General features: G+C 41.9%; 1 protein-coding gene across 1 annotated transcript in view; it reads left to right on the forward strand.

The window, feature by feature from the left end:
- The window catches only part of AACS (acetoacetyl-CoA synthetase), a 56,688-nt gene extending 43,051 nt beyond the window's left edge, over positions 1 to 13,637 (forward strand). The window contains exons 11-18 of the mRNA XM_084539200.1: positions 2,351 to 2,415; positions 2,599 to 2,721; positions 4,011 to 4,124; positions 4,290 to 4,415; positions 5,990 to 6,059; positions 8,245 to 8,303; positions 9,564 to 9,766; positions 12,305 to 13,637. Coding sequence (XP_084395326.1) covers positions 2,351 to 2,415; positions 2,599 to 2,721; positions 4,011 to 4,124; positions 4,290 to 4,415; positions 5,990 to 6,059; positions 8,245 to 8,303; positions 9,564 to 9,766; positions 12,305 to 12,442 — 898 coding nt within the window. The 3' untranslated portion in view covers positions 12,443 to 13,637. The remainder of the gene's footprint in view (positions 1 to 2,350; positions 2,416 to 2,598; positions 2,722 to 4,010; positions 4,125 to 4,289; positions 4,416 to 5,989; positions 6,060 to 8,244; positions 8,304 to 9,563; positions 9,767 to 12,304) is intronic.
- The last annotated feature ends 3,370 nt before the right edge of the window (positions 13,638 to 17,007 follow it).

Below are 17,007 nucleotides of genomic sequence, written 5' to 3' on the forward strand. Positions count from 1 at the left end.
TCAGCAGTCCTGGCTATCGGGGGAGGTCCCAATCGACTGGCGGCTAGCAAACGTGATGCCCATCTACAAGAAGGGCCGGAGGGCAGACCCGGGAAACTACAGGCCTGTCAGTTTGACCTCAGTGCCAGGAAAGCTCATGGAGCAGATCCTCCTGAGAGTCATCATGCAGCACTTGCAGGGCAAGCAGGTGATCAGGCCCAGTCAGCATGGCTTTATGAAAGGCAGGTCATGCCTGACGAACCTGATCTCCTTCTATGACAAAGTGACGCGCTGGGTGGACGAGGGAAAGGCTGTGGCTGTGGTCTACCTTGACTTCAGCAAGGCTTTTGACACCGTCTCCCACAGCATTCTCCTCAAGAAACTGGCTGCTCTTGGCTTGGACTGGCACACGCTTTGTTGGGTTAGAAACTGGCTGGATAGCCGGGCCCAAAGAGTCGTGGTGAATGGAGCCAAGTCCAGTTGGAGGCCAGTCACTAGTGGCGTCCCCCAGGGCTCGGTGCTGGGGCCGGTCCTCTTTAATATCTTCATCGATGATCTGGACGAGGGCATTGAGTGCACCCTCAGTAAGTTTGCAGATGACACCAAGTTAGGTGCGTGTGTCGATCTGCTTGAGGGTAGGAAAGCTCTGCAGGAGGATCTGGATAGGCTGCACCGATGGGCTGAGGTCAACTGCATGAAGTTCAACAAGGCCAAGTGCCGGGTCCTGCACCTGGGGCGCAATAACCCCAAGCAGAGCTACAGGCTGGGAGAGGAATGGTTGGAGAGCTGCCAGGCAGAGAAGGACCTGGGAGTGATGGTGGATAGTCGGCTGAATATGAGCCAGCAGTGTGCTCAGGTGGCCAAGAAGGCCAACGGCATCCTGGCTTGTATCAGGAACAGTGTGACCAGCAGGGCTAGGGAGGTGATCGTCCCCCTGTACTCAGCTCTGGTGAGGCCGCACCTCGAGTACTGTGTTCAGTTTTGGGCCCCTCGCTACAAGAAGGACATGGAGGTGCTTGAGCGGGTGCAGAGAAGGGCGACGAGGCTGGTGAGGGGCCTGGAGAACAAGTCCTACGAGGAGTGGCTGAGGGAGCTGGGCTTGTTCAGCCTGGAGAAGAGGAGGCTCAGGGGCGACCTTATCGCTCTCTATAGGTACCTCAAGGGAGGCTGTAGCGAGGTGGGGGTTGGCCTGTTCTCCCACGTGCCTGGTGACAGGACGAGGGGGAATGGGCTTAAGTTGAGCCAGGGGAGTTTTAGGTTAGATGTTAGGAAGAACTTCTTCACTGAAAGGGTTGTGAGGCACTGGAACAGGCTGCCCAGGGAAGTGGTGGAGTCACCATCCCTGGAGGTCTTCAAAAGACGTTTAGATGTAGAGCTTAGGGAAATGGTTTAGTGGGGACGGTTAGCGTTAGGTCAGAGGTTGGACTCGATCTTGAGGTCTCTTCCAACCTAGAAAATTCTGTGATTCTGTGATAGTTGTGCAAGTAACCTGTCCCTGCCCAAAGGTAGCAGCCTGTCAACTGTCAGCCATGTAAATGGCAGAGGAAGACATCCGCGGTGATAGTGGGATAGCCCTCATTCCACTTCTGAAATGGTGGTATCATCTCAAGAGCTGTGCTACTTTTCATTTTGCCTTCAAGTGAAGATAGGATTTTGGTTTTAAATTAGTTATACTGATGTATGTACTACCGAAGTTCTGTGCATTCAACCTGTATCCCATTCTTATTTGTCTCTACACATGTTCTTGAGTAAGTTTATTGCTGTACTTTAAAACAAATTAGCAGAAAGCAGGAATAAGGTTTCCCGAAGTTCAGCAAAAATAGCAAATTAGCGCTTCCTCTGATAGAGTTGGGTACAGCAAACTAGAAACATAGAAGGGATACAGCCTTTCTTTTGAGTTGTAATTGTGTTGTATTGGAGAAGTTCTCCAATAATTTCACACAAAAATGAGAAGTGCCATGTTCCCTATTTGTCAAAAGTGAAAAATGGACAAGATTCCCAAAGCTGTATTTTATTTATTACGTTAATTGAAATATTTAACACTGTGCCTTCAGTGTTGTTGTGAAAGTCTTGCATAATGTAATTGCTCTAGGTCTTACTGCATTGTCATAAAGACTGGTGATATGCAACTGGGAGACAGAACGGTCTGCTCAGTCTTAAAGATACTAAACATGTCTCAACATTAATGACATGTGACCTCACTAACTTTGATTAGTCAAGCAATGTAGTTTCCTAAAGCTTTCAAAGTGCAAGGCACATCCTTTTGAGCCATCAATGTACAGAGTGCCTTCAGCCTCTGCTTACTACAGTGGGAATTACAGAATCTTAAAGTCTTTAAATACGTAAAACGTTTAATTTTTTCTCCCTCTAGGATTACCATCCTTGGAACGGGTGCAAAGTGGCTGGCTGTGCTAGAAGAGAAAAACTTTAAACCATGTAAGTTTCCAAAGGCTATTGCATCTCCTTTTACCTTCCTTCCTGCCTTTCCTCTCAGGTTCTGGTTCTGAATCATGTCACAAACAAATCATTTATGTAATTTTTCTGGATTGTAGTGACAAATGGTTACAAACTCTTGTAAAAATTCTACCTTAACCTAGTTTGATTTCCTCCTTTTTTAAGGTGAAACACACAATCTCCAAACACTCCACACTATATTGTCTACAGGATCACCGCTCAAATCTCAAAGCTATGAGTATGTCTACAAACATATAAAAAATAGCGTCCTCCTTGGATCCATTTCAGGTGATGCTTTTATGCTATATGCATCTTGCTAATTGTTTGCCTGTGCATTTCCTTCTTGCTTGCTTGCTACATTGGCAAGCTTAGGCCTTGGATCATTCATGCTTGGGTATAGTTAGACTAAGTTGTCTCTTTTATGCAGAGATTCTCTGTATAATTCAGTATGCCATAATGAAGCTCATATGCAAGAGCTTTTAGGTAGAATGTTTCTGACACGGTGGATGTTTGGGGTTTTTTGCTTTTTTAAGCAGGATCATTTATTTTGACTGGCTGTCCTTTGGGGTAACAGGGTGAGATCAAGAAAAGAGCCTATTAACCTACAGAACGCAGTGTTCTGAAAATAGCTGAGTTTAGCAGGAAATTCTCTTAGAGGTTTTTCCTTAGTCCCATTTCAATTCTTTTATGCCACATAATTGGCACTGCAGACAGATTTTTGTAAATTATATAATTAGAGAATCAAGCCCACATACTGTGTGGTTTGTTGTAAGGAGTGCTGGCTGAGGCAACTTGTATTCATACATGTATAAGGTCCCTCATTCTGCTTTGTAGTGAAGGCTGAATTTTCACAAGGCTTTTTAACTTAGTTTAGTCTGATTTTAGAATCTGAGTATTCTGCTACTGCGGTCACTTCTGACTCTGGTATTAGTAAGAGTACTATACTACTATTGTTACTGTAGACATTAATGGTCTCAAATGTGGAAGACTAATTTTTCAGTAAAGCTATCAGTATTATTCTTGTCCTAGAATTCTACGTCTTTAAGGTCCTGGAATATAAGTATTTCAATTAAGCAAGCACTATGATAATACTTATTTTTAGTTGAGATAACTGTTCATATTGTGTTTGCCTCCTCCCTCCAAACTACTGTGCTAATGAGAACAAAAAAGTATTGAATGGAACAGTTTAAACTAATGAAAACAAACAAGAAAACATTTTCAAGTGATCTTGAATATCTTAACTCTGTAAACTAGAGCCTGTTTGTTTTCTCAGTCTTCTATAAGTGGAAATTTCCTTAAATGGTTAAAGAAACTACTGGAAGGAGAAAAGTTATGCCTTAGGGAATGTTTGTGTGTGAAGGCAATATGTGTGTGAAGAGATGCACATCTAAAGTAAGAGAAGAAACCTCCTTTACGACAAGTCATGTTACATCCTAGATAATGCTGACTCTTATTCTGTGCTGCTTAATGTGGTTCAGAAGCATTTGGCAAACATAGTAGTCTGCTTTTCTAGAGTTCTTATGTAGTTTAGCTTTTTACAAAATGTACTGTGTAATCTAAATGGACTTTTATTACAGGTGGGACAGATATAATTTCATGTTTCATGGGTCAGAATGTTACAATTCCAGTTTACAAAGGAGAAATTCAGGCCAGAAATCTTGGAATGGCTGTAGAAGCATGGAATGATGAAGGTAACTATTATCCGGATAATATCATCCAAAAATATTACTTCACTTACAAAATACAGCAGGTATAACCTTAATTTTCAGTCATCAGATGTCTAACAGTCCGCTGTTTTGGTGCTCCCTTCTTTACAGAAGAGAAATGCAGACAATGCCTCTTTCTTTTGTAAACAGGGAAGCCAGTTTGGGGTGAAAGTGGAGAGCTGGTTTGTACCAAACCTATTCCCTGTCAACCTACGCACTTCTGGAACGATGAGAATGGAAGCAAATACAGGAAGGCTTATTTTTCAAAATTCCCAGGTATGTAACCAAGGGTGTTGGACACTGCTTAAGCTGACCAAGAGTATAGATTGTATTGCTGCTATTAGGAAGGTACAGCTTTATTCCTGCCCAGTGATGGGCAGATGCAGCTCTAAATCTAGATTTCCAGGGTGAGAAATCCAAGGCATATCTGATAATTCTCACTCTGTTTTTTAGTGCTTTGTTATGAATATGGATCCAAATCACTTAAGAAGAATCTCTGGAAAGTGCCAATCCCATTTTGCTCCTGGTGTCATTATGCAGATATATGGCTATAACAGCTTGATAATCTGCAATGCAGACATAGACTGCTTGGCATGAGTGTGAAGTGGAAGTGCTGAATAGGTCAGGGAGCAATCTGCCATTAATGAGTGCTGTAGCACCTCTGCCAGGTTGCTTCTACCTAGCAGGAGTGAATCCTAAGGCATAAGTACTGGGCTGCTACCTCATTAGCATGAAGCTTAAGTATGTGCTGCCTCCAACATACGTATTCTGCATTCATAGTTTCCCACTTCTGGTAAGAGGAAAGGAAAGCTTCTGGCTCTCAGCATCTTCCTAATCATCTTGAGCTGTGCTCACTGAGTTTTTTGCTTATGTGGTATAGGGATGCTGAACTCCCTGCTGCCTATGGGGCGGGGGCTTATAGGAGCAAGACCTCAAGCTGCTTCTTTCTGGAGATAGCTTTTCTATAAATAGCAGTAATACAGAGTAGAATTGCAAGAAAAGTCGGGATGTGCAGCAGGAGATAATCATACAGGAAAACTGAAGGAATGTTGAAGCTCGCTTGTGAGCATTATTCTAATTGGAAAAAATCAGAGTCATTGGACTGAAGTAACTGTTTCAGAGATTCTGTCTGAAAATCCTTTTCTAGTTTTCCTTGTTAATGGGATTAAGGTTGTAACAGGTACAAGAGAAAATAGTGTTATGTGCATATGCATGTGTGTTACCAAGGTTTTGTTTTTCTGTAAAAAAAAAAAAAAAAAGTTTTGCATTTGTGTGTGTGGCAGACAATGGTCATGGTCTCAGTCTTAAAAATATTACAGAAGTTATTCCAACTCTGAAGAGCCAAATCTGATATTACATAATAAAGAGCATTAAGCACAGAGAAGCTCCTTAGCAAACTGCTGAGACGTATTGTGCAAACCCAGAGAGCTGCTTGTGCAGAATCATGCATTGTGAAAGAAGTGGGTCAAGAAAGACTGGTGGGAGTATCATTAGCTTTGTGAAAGATTTTGTTTCCTCAAAATGTGGCGTTCAGGGCAGAATTTCATCAGTTTTCTCAAGGATGCTAGATAGCCTGCAAACAAGCAATCATAAAGTAACCTAGGGTTTGATCGTAATGTGTGAGCTACCCTTGTGTGAGCGAGCTTGTTGTAATAAATGTAATATGGATTGTTTGCACAGTTAAGTACTGCTACATTTGCTGTGGGTAGCTCTCAAAATACATATGATGTGTTAGGATTCTTGCTGTAAAACAGATGGAAAAATGGATGGTACGCCTGTTGTTACACCAATGTCTTTTGTGAGTAGAAGGATGAGAAACCAGCTGCTTAACCTTTGTCATTCTCAAATAGGTGTTTGGGCCCATGGGGATTACTGCAAAATTAATCCCAAAACAGGAGGAATTGTGATGCTTGGTCGCAGGTACAGTACTTTGGATAAAATGTTCTGAATAAACAAGCTTTAAGAATTGGGAACTTTACGTTGGAGCATAATGTACACAACTGTCTATCATGCCTGTTTAGAATTTGGATTGTTAAATTCCATGTTACAGATCTGAGTCCTTGAATTAATCAAAGCAGCTGTATTAGAGGGAAGGGAGAGCATTTCTAAGTGCTGCCACATTGTGTATAAGCAAATGAAGATGATGTTTGACTTGGTTTAGTTTTCCATGATTTATAGTAATGGCTCAGCATTTGGTTGGTTTGGGAGCACAGCACATTCGAGTGGAGAATCAGGAAAACTGTTTTTCTGTTCTTGGCTTTGCTATTGACTTGCTTTATAGTGCAGCTTTATTACAAAAAATCAGGTATAAAGTTGAAATCACAGAAATCACAGAAATCACAGAATTTTCTAGGTTGGAAGAGACCTCAAGGTCATCGAGTCCAACCTCCAACCTAACGCTAACAGCCCTCCACTAAACCATATCCCTAAGCTCTACATCTAAGCGTCTTTTGAAGACTTCCAGGGATGGTGACTCCACCACTTCCCTGGGCAGCCTGTTCCAATGCCTCACAACCCTTTCTGTAAAGAAGTTCTTCCTAACATCTAACCTAAAACTCCCCTGGCTCAACTTAAGCCCATTCCCCCTCGTCCTGTCACCAGGCACGTGGGAGAACAGGCCAACCCCCACCTCTCTACAGCCTCCTTTAAGGTATCTGTAAAGAGCAATAAGGTCACCCCTGAGCCTCCTCTTCTCCAGGCTGAACAAGCCCAGCTCCCTCAGCCGCTCCTCGTAGGACTTGTTCTCCAGGCCCCTCACCAGCTTCGTCGCCCTTCTCTGCACCCGCTCAAGCACCTCGATGTCCTTCTTGTAGCGAGGGGCCCAAAACTGAACACAGTACTCGAGGTGCGGCCTCACCAGAGCTGAGTACAGGGGGACGATCACCTCCCTAGCCCTGCTGGTCACGCTGTTCCTAATACAAGCCAGGATGCCGTTGGCCTTCTTGGCCACCTGAGCACACTGCTGGCTCATATTCAGCCGACTGTCCACCATCACTCCCAGGTCCTTCTCTGCCTGGCAGCTCTCCAACCATTCCTCTCCCAGCCTGTAGCTCTGCTTGGGGTTATTGCGCCCCAGGTGCAGGACCCGGCACTTGGCCTTGTTAAACTTCATGCAGTTGACCTCAGCCCATCGGTGCAGCCTATCCAGATCCTCCTGCAGAGCTTCCCTACCCTCAAGCAGATCGACACACGCACCTAACTTGGTGTCATCTGCGAACTTACTGAGGGTGCACTCGATGCCCTCGTCCAGATCATCGATGAAGATATTAAAGAGGACCGGCCCCAGCACCGAGCCCTGGGGGACGCCACTAGTGACTGGCCTCCAACTGGACTTGGCTCCATTCACCACGACTCTTTGGGCCCGGCTATCCAGCCAGTTTCTAACCCAACGAAGCGTGCGCCAGTCCAAGCCAAGAGCAGCCAGTTTCTTGAGGAGAATGCTGTGGGAGACGGTGTCAAAAGCCTTGCTGAAGTCAAGGTAGACCACATCCACAGCCTTTTTTGTGGTAGACCACAGCACAGCCAAGTTGTGCTTGTCTTAGAGATCGTAGAAAAATTCAAGGTCAAGGTCACAAATGTGGCTAAATTTTCTGTTTGCATTTACAAGCTGCTGTTCAAAACTAAGTTGAATGACTTGAAGTTTTTTGGCATTGCCACAGACAGACCTACACAACAGATAGAAGGTATGAGGCTGCTATATATGAAATGCAAGTTCTAGCTATAAGATACTGGAAACTAATGGCACACAATTGCAATAAAATGCAGACTAGAAAGACTTTTGATCTGTTTTCTTGTTGGTGGTAAATACGTATATTTCTAAGCTAAAATGAGAAATAACGACCTCATTTGGGCTGCTGGAAAGAAGAGGGAGGAGGAAAGGTAAATGAATAATGCTGAGGTTCTCTGAAGGTTCTCTGAAATTTCATTCTAATGAGCAAAAGGCCTTTTTCACAGAACTTAATTCTTTTAAAATTCTGTTTCTGAGGTGGCTGCCTGCATATTCCCTGCATGAAATTCAGAGAAACTTGGTTAATTGCATCATTTTTTCTTTTGATCAAACTCTAATTACATTTTAATGCTTCTTTGTTTTGTGTGTTACTTTCAGTGATGGTACATTAAATCCGAATGGAGTAAGATTTGGAAGTTCTGAAATCTATAACATAGGTATGAAATTAACTTTCCACATCTTTCATCTATGACCTTGTTGATTTAAATCTGAAATATATGCATTATACAAGTGTTTGAAAAGATTAAGTAATAAGGCCTACTGTTCTTCAAATGGAAGATGGTACAGACCATATTAGCATTAACCGTAAAAGTCTGTCTTGTAGGCCTGAAATTGGTTGCCTTCCTAAAATGTCTGTAGGACTGAAAATGACTTATTGAGATGTTCTTCAAGATGTTGCTTTCATATAACAAGGTCTTACAGATATTTCATGCAAGTTAATAAGAGTACCTAAACTCTGAGGCTATCCTTTCTTTTTTTTTCTGCCTAAGACAAGCTCTTGACATTGATTTATTTTATCATTCCTAATGATAAGTGATTGAGCTTATGCTACCATAACTGACTGAGTAATGACTCCAGGAACTAGGACAGAAGGATTGCAGTTGATTCCAAAAGTGTAAGAGGAAGGTGGGGAGGCTAAATTGCACTGCCATAACCTTCTGAATGTAAATAGTGTTTTGCTGGAAGCAACATCTTCCTAGTGTTGTGTGAGATTTGGAGGATCAGCCTCCCTCATCTGTGGAAGAGCTGTGTGGGTGTTCATGGCAGCTGCCCTGGGTCATGCTCCATTTCAACACTTCTGTACTTAAACTGGGGAACAGTCTCTGGTTGGAACTGGCACAAAGGTTCAAGGTTTATCCTGGTACAAACCTGGGTCTGCCTCCCCAGGTTTGATGGTTCTGTAGTATAAATAGCAGCTTTAGCAGGGACTGGTTTGAACTCTTAGTATTTAAATCCAGTTCCCATGAGAATGTCAAGCTGCACACAGTTTCAAATGTCTATCTTGTGAAAGGTGGTGTTACTGGTTGTGCACAGGTGCTAGTCTCGGACTTGGGCACCTGTTGCCACTCCTTGTTCCTGTGTGACCAGTCAGTTTTCTATCTAAGCAGCAATGGGTATTGCAAGAAAAGCCAAAGAAAACAGTTTAGCATAAAAGTCATTGTCAATCCCAGAAGTTCTAGCAGACTACTGTTGCCCTGGTGTAAGTATCTTTGGTCCTTAAGCGCCGTTTTGCACCTGAGTAGGAGTTAGGATTACGAAGTACCTGAAGGGAGGACTAATAGATGAACCAATCCAGGAAGTCTGTTTTTCCCATTTAGCTCTAGGGCAGGTGATGCATTTCTTTTGGTGCAATTAGAGAAAATGTGCACCCAGAATATAACAAAAGCCTGTGCTAAAAAGGACTTTTTTTTTTTCAGTTGAGGCCTTTGAGGAGGTTTCAGATAGCCTCTGCATCCCTCAGTACAACAAAGATGGGGAGGAAAGGGTGATACTCTTCTTGAAGATGGCACTAAACCACACGTTCAGCGAGGATCTGGTGAAAAGAATTCGAGATGCAATACGTGTAGCGCTTTCTGCCAGGCATGTTCCAAGCCTCATTCTAGAAACCAAAGGCATTCCGGTATGTCATGAAAAATGCTGCCTACTTTTTTTCTTTGTCACCTTGAATAGTAATTAAGGAGCAGTTGTCATTGCTCTTCAAACCCACATGCATGGAAATTTTAGCATCTCAAAAGTGTATTTGAGCTTTATAAATAGTTTGTCTGTGTTGCCTAGCAACATCATTTCATCTCCTTTTCAGCTAAGCATGTTTTTGTTTTTTTTAACAATACCTAAAAATGCCCATTCTCAGTTTATAAATATGTGCTGCATTTTCTCAGTAATACATACTTAAAGTCTTTTAAAGGAAAATATTAAGAAGGTAATTTAACTTCAGCTTTTCAGGCTACCCATAAGCTTGTTTTTTTTTTGTTTTCTTGTTTGAAATAACATTCTTATGAAAGCTGAGAGCACTGAGCAAATTTATAAAATCATTTTGTAAACCATTTCACTTTTACATCTGTTTAGCCATTTAAATGTATCTCTATCACTGTCTTACCAATAGCAATAACTAAAATAAAATTCTTCTGCTTACAAAAGGGAGAAGAAAGTCTTATAGCTAAATGTACTGCATGCTCAGTCTTCTGGAGTTGTGAAATGCAGTACTTTACACTACTCTTCCTTGCAGTGTGAACTCTTTTTTGGGATGCTTGGCTTTTTTCCTAGTCCTCTCTTGATGCTACAGCCTCCCCAGCAGCTCTATGGACAGCTCATTGCAGGATGGGGGTACAGAGAGTACTCGTCTCAAGGCCATTTGCACACACACTTGAGTGAGTCCAGAGGAAAGGCTCGAGGCTCCAGCCCAACCATCTGGTATTCTGACACGCATTTACTGCCAATATAGGTTTCTATGTGGAAATGGTCTAGGGTTTAGGACTGCCAGCCTCCATATAATGCACAGTCATTTGGATGTGATCTCTTTAGTTACTTCTGTTTCAGGCCACTGCTGTCCAACAGTATTAGGTAGAAAATGTTGTCTTAGCATGAATGTAAAATCTCCTGCACCTGTTAAATCATGAAGGCTAGATTTTCTAGGCTGCAATTTAGCTTCTGCATTAAGTGTTGAACTTGTAAACTGCATAAATCACTGGAATGTACAGTATAAAGTTGATGGCAGTGAGGTGTTTATGATGGTCTGTCCCTCAGGAAAGCCTGTTTGGATCATTAATTAGTTCACACTTTGACTGAATTTAAAATTGAGTGAATGTTAATTACATTTTAGGTAAATATGCCAGTAGTAAAGTGATCAAAGCTGTCTCCTATCTTTCTTTGAAGTTTTTGCTTGGAATGGAAACCTCTTTCTTCTACTTATAGAAATGTATTTGAATCTCCACCTGAAATACAGCCTAATCCTAATGGAATACTGACACTGCATACTGGTAGAAGTAAATAACATAGCTCTGTTGATTTACTGATCACTTCAGTAATGCAAAGCATGGTTTTTAATGGCATCTCTGGGTGCTGAAGAACATTGCAAATTCTTTGTGCAAATCTTTCTAGTCCTGTCCTGACGAGATAAGCACTCTGATCGTGACCTACAAGATGCTTGCCTGTTTGATTAAACAATTTAGCTTTGCTGAACAGTCTGTAATCTTTTTTTAAAGTGGACAGTTCCCTTCCAGTCCACTTAAATTTCACAAGTTTTCAGAAACCAGAACACTTAAGTTGCTTATTGTCGAGGAGGAAGATTGATTGCTTAAGGTGATTCAAGAGGGTAGGATTACACATGACTTCAGTAGTTTTAATGAGAAAAAGTTTGTTTTAGCATCAAGAGCAACACTGAAAGAATGTATTGAATTAACGATTGTTTAGCCTGCTCTGAAAGATTGATGATGAAAAGTGGTGATTCCTGGAAAGGAGTTTCAACAGCTTTGGAAGCCTGGAACAACCTGGGTTCCTTGATCAGCAGGACCAGATTCAGTAGTAGAGCAAGTTTGGTTTTAATTTCCAGAGGAGACAGACACAGCTAAGGATGTGTTTGAAAGTCAACTTTTCAGGGTTTCCTAAAACTTTACAGTGATGCTAACCAAAAGGAAGGTAGTATTAAAACCTTGATGCAAATAAAAACAGAGAAGGTCATCTAAAAATATATTTTAAGCTCAGTGTTTCATTTAACCCTATTATGAGAAAGGCTGTACATTTAAGGTAAGTCATGGGTTTTAGTCTCCCAAAGACCAGTCATTGGGTTTGGGCTTTGAGCTCACCCTTAGAAAATTTAAAAAAAATATTTGAAAACTGGATGTGTCAAAACATAAAATGACAAATTTTTAGTGTTGATACCACAATTCTGATCTGGTTCCATTGGCTTAAACTGGAGCATCATCAGGTTCTCACAGTATTACCAAATAGGTGATTTTAATTTATTACTCGTATCAACTGTTCTTCAAATTCCACTTTTCAAGTGATGCAGAAAATATTCTGATGCATCAAATACAACAGGAAAGGGAAGACATTGTGCTAAATCATCACTGGGTTCTTGGGTAGGTGGTGAGGCTTTTTATTTTTTCATAAAGTTACTACCTGAAAAGTGTAATTTTGCAATTCTGGTTTTGTTTTTCAGTACACGATAAATGGAAAGAAAGTGGAAGTAGCTGTGAAGCAAATAATTGCGGGGAAAGAAGTTGAGCAGCGGGGAGCTTTCTCAAACCCAGAGACTTTGGACCTCTACCAAAATATTCCTGAGCTTCAGAATTTTTGAAGTCGTGTGTTCTTTTTTCATGTCTTTGTTCTGTGTTTTTGTATATAACAATACTATATGTAAAAAAAAAAAAGCTATTTAATACTAATGGTTGTTTTAAAATAATAAAATATTTCGTTAAGTGCATTATGAAAGGCTTGGGTAAAGTTTAGCTCCCTTATATTGGTTAAATATGCCATATGTCTTGGAGTTTTTTTTCCAGCCTGGAAGGAGGAACCTGCCTGTTTTGATTTTTATATATATGATAAATACATCTTTTCTGGTTAGTTTTTACATCAGTAGACCATCAAATGGGAGCACCGGTAGCAGAAGTTACAGTTATGATAATAAAATGTCGTTCATAAGATGTTCACTTTTTTTTTAAACTGGATTTTCAGCATCTTTATTTTTCAGTTCATGTGTTTCAGAGGTACCTGCAAGGAATATACAGTGATTTTAGCTACTTGACTATGAAACATAGAAATATTCTATATGTAGTGCGCATTTAAATGTTTTTATAAAACCAAATCATAATGCACTAAACCTGTTCGACTTGACTCAGAATAATTTCAGTCTTGAAATATTTCATGGTACTCCTGAAGGTAATTGCCGCTTCATTTTGTGATGTAACCTTCTTGTTTTAAGCTCTTAGTTCATTGACTTCTGGGGATTTGGAAGGTGGGGGAGCAATCACCTCTGTATTTCTGGTGTAACTCAAGGTTATTTCTGTGGAATTTACAGTAATTACTCTGGGTTTAATATTATTGTAGCCGAAGATGTCATCCTGCTTTTTTGTTTTGAGGTTCTTTATTGGCTATAAAGTAACAATCCAGTGTTATGTTAGCTGAAGAATTCCAGTGTTCACTTATAAAAGCTAATGGTTTTGTAACTTTTTTACTAAATGTCATATTGAAAGTGAAAGACTAAAGCGTTTTCTAGCTCTGTATCCTTCCAGTTCATAAAGGGAAAAATACTGTAATGAACAGTACAATGGAAGCATTAAAGCATTGTTTTTTTCATAAAGAAAATATGATTGCGGTAGTTGTACCAAACCTCTGGCATTCAGTTTTCTCCTGCACTATTTGAACTTTGTGGGTTAAGTATTTAATGCATTAAAATAATGGATGTCTTTACAATTGTGTTGAATGCATTCAACAGTTATAGAGTTAATCAAAATAAATTGATTCTTTATAATATATATTTGTTTCCACTTCCACTCAGTTGTCTCAATTTTGTTTTCCTTTAGACCAGTTGTCATGGAACCATTTTTAGCTTAATTTGATTTTAATGGTTTTATGCAAACTCCACCCCACTATAAAATTGTTCTCTGAAAGTTTTACCCTATTTTTTACTCTATTTTTTCTAATGCAGAGCCCAGGAGAAGTAAAACATTGGTGCCAGTTGTTTGCATGGTTGGCTCATTTAAAAGGTCACAAGTAAACAGAGGAGGAAGAAAGTGTGCTGAAACACTGCCCTGGATCAGTACGGTAAGAAGTTGTAGGTTGCGATGTGTTAGCTGCTAACGGGTATAGGTCTGTGGAAAGGTGCACACTCAGCCACTGCTTAGGGCAAAATCAAGGAGTTTGTGGGGGTCATGTTTAGCTGCAACTAGTAAAAGTTAATTGTATGTTTCCTCCCCCCGGTGATAGATCTCAGCTACCTAGCTTCAGTAAGCTGAAGGCTGTTGCAGAATATGTCAAGTATTGCTGCTAATTCAGTAAGAGTGCAACTGCCCCTCTCAGACAGTCTGTGGCAGTCAAAAGAATGCAGTCATCATGGACACCACCTCTGCATTCACTGCGGGGTGCAGAAATACCTCATTAGCAAATAGGACTTTAAACGAGCTGGCTTCCATTTGACTTTTTGAACTGTACCAAGTTGGACAATATAACATGCTAGCATGATAAATGTGATAATATAAATACTAAGCAGCCATTAGAAAAGTATAAAAAATGAACTATCCAGCTGTCAATAATCTATGATTAAAAGTACTTTTAAATTCCTTTCCCCTCTGGCATGCTATATATAAATTTTACATTAACTGTGACTTTGTATTCATTAAAACTTCATTAGATTGTTCTTTAATTCATGCAAAATGTCTGGAGTTTACAAAATCCACAGATCCATATTAATAAGTAATTTGGGGATATTTCATTAATTAAAGATAGTTTAGAAGCACAGATATGTTAAGAATATATACAATGCCTAGGGGCTGTCTTTTTTTTTTTTTTAATCCTCTATTAATCCTACTTAGAAACACTAGAAAGTTTTCTTAACAGATAAGATCTCCACCAAGTATAAGACAGTCCAGTCAAAGCTTTGTACTATATAAACAAAGTAGGCGTATTTATAAGTTGGTCTGTGTACTGATGGTGACTTCCTAGCCATTAACCCTTGACAAGTGCTGCAGACTGTGTTGAGCAGACAAATGAGCTCTGACTCAGCTGGTTTCAAGGATCTGAATTTCAGAAGTGCTGGACACCAATAGCTTGTGGAAATCCAAGGAGAAGGAGGGAGGAGTGAGTGCTTACATTAAGCTGGGAAGTGATGTGCTTTTGGGAGGCTGTGGCGGAGCTGGCACCGGTGTCCAGGCTGCCTCAGCCCAGCTCCTCCCATCCCAAAGTCTGTGCTCTAAACAACCACCTTACACTAATGGTAAGCAAAGATAAATGCAAGTGACCTATTTCTTTGGATACTGATACAGAACTGTGATCACAGTTGTACTCTATCCAGCTGGGAATTGTTCAAAATATCACAAAAGTGGGGGGGCTAAGTAAACCAGGTTGCAAAGAAAGAGCAGGGAATGTAGCTTTCATTCTGCTTCCCACCCCCAGTTATAAACTGTATTCCTTCCAGGGCTCGGGCATAAGGGTAATAGGGGTGTCATGGTTCCGCTCGAGTGGGCAACCAAGCTCCACCACAGCCGCTCTCTCGCTCCCCCTCCTCAAAGACGAATGGAGAGAAAATATGTGAAAAGGGCTCAAGGGTTGAGACAAGGATGAGAAAATCACTCAGTAATTATTGTAACGGGCAAAACAGACTCGGCATAAGGAGATAGTAAGATTTATTGCCTATTACTAACAAGTGAGAGAAGTGAGAAAACAAAGGGGAAAAAAAAAAAAAAAAAAAAACAAAAGCACCTTCCCCCCCATCCACCCTCTTCCACCTCCTCCCCCTGAGCGGTGCAGGGGAATGGGGGTTATGGTCAGTCTACAGCACTTCTTCTCTGCCGCTCCTTCTCGGTCACTCTCGTCCCCTGTGCTGTGGGGTCCCACCCACGGGATGCAGTCCTTGATGAACTCATCCAGTGTGGGCTTCCCACAGGCAGCAGCTCTTCCAGAGCTGCTCCAGATATGGGTCCGTACCACGGGGTCTATCCCTCAGGAGAAAACTGCTCCAACCTGGCTCCCCTACAGCCAGCAGCTCCTGCTGGTTCACCTGCTCCTGCGTGGGCTCCTCTCCACGGGCTACAGGTCCGGCCCGGAATCTGCTCCGGCAGGGGTCTTCCACAGGCGGCAGCCTCCGTCGGTGCAGGGTCACCTGCTCCACCGTGGTCTCCTCCACGGGCTGCAGCATGGAACCCTGCTCCACCGTGGTACTCCCTGGGCTGCAGGGGGACATCCTGCTTCACCATGGTCCTCACCACAGGCCGCAGGGGACTTCTGCGCCGGTGCCTGGATCACCTCTCCCCCTCCTTCTACACTGACCTTGGCACCTGCAAGGCTGTTTTCTCACTCCCTTCACTCTCCCAGCTGCTGTGTGGTGCAGCATTTTTTTCCCTGTCTTAAATATGCTCTCACAGAGGCGCAAAACAACATCGCTTATTGGCTCGGATCTGGAAAACAATGGGGCCCTTCCCAAACATGGGGCAGCTTCTAGATCTTTCTCACAGAAACCACCCCTATGGCCCCCTGCTACCAAAACCTTGCCACGTAAACCCACTGCAAGGGGTCAAATGCAATTTCAAGACAATCCTTGCAAGCTGGTGGCATCCAGACACTTGGCTGCAAAGGTGTGGCATGCAAGTGCAGCATGTGGTGTTGTAGGGTTAATAAGGAAAGCTGAGTGCCATAGCCCTGTGATGCTCTGAAGGCATGAGCTGGGTACCCCTTGCAGAAGGCTGCTGAGCTGATGGACTGTTGATCTTGTGCAGGTCTTCCCATCCAGAAAGATTTGATGCCTTTGGGCTGTCAGTGTGTAACTAGTTTTACTCTGTAACGTGTGGCCAATTTCATTTTTGTTTCCTATTTATAACTCAGGGTTTGCAGTGTTTTTGGTTGAAAAGCTACATACGCAGATTTTAGTGGCATGTGTGGCACGCAAATAGAGCTTGTTCTGCAGAGTGCTGTAAGTGTAAGCCTCTGACAAAAATACTCAACAGCAAGCAAGTTCAGAGCAGCGGTACAACAGGCTAGGTACTTCTCTCACTCAGTCCCCTGCAAATTTGAGAGCAACTCACTAGAATTATGTGATGGAATCGGCCCATTTGCCCTTGAGTCACAGGGAGAGACAGTTCTATCATCTCCCTTTTAGAAATGTGCTTTTGTCAGCTCCTCTTAGAGCAGGTACTTTCCCCTTCCACTACC

The sequence above is a fragment of the Aythya ferina genome (assembly GCF_964211825.1).
Source record: "Aythya ferina genome assembly, chromosome: 17".
Classification (NCBI taxonomy): domain Eukaryota; kingdom Metazoa; phylum Chordata; class Aves; order Anseriformes; family Anatidae; genus Aythya; species Aythya ferina.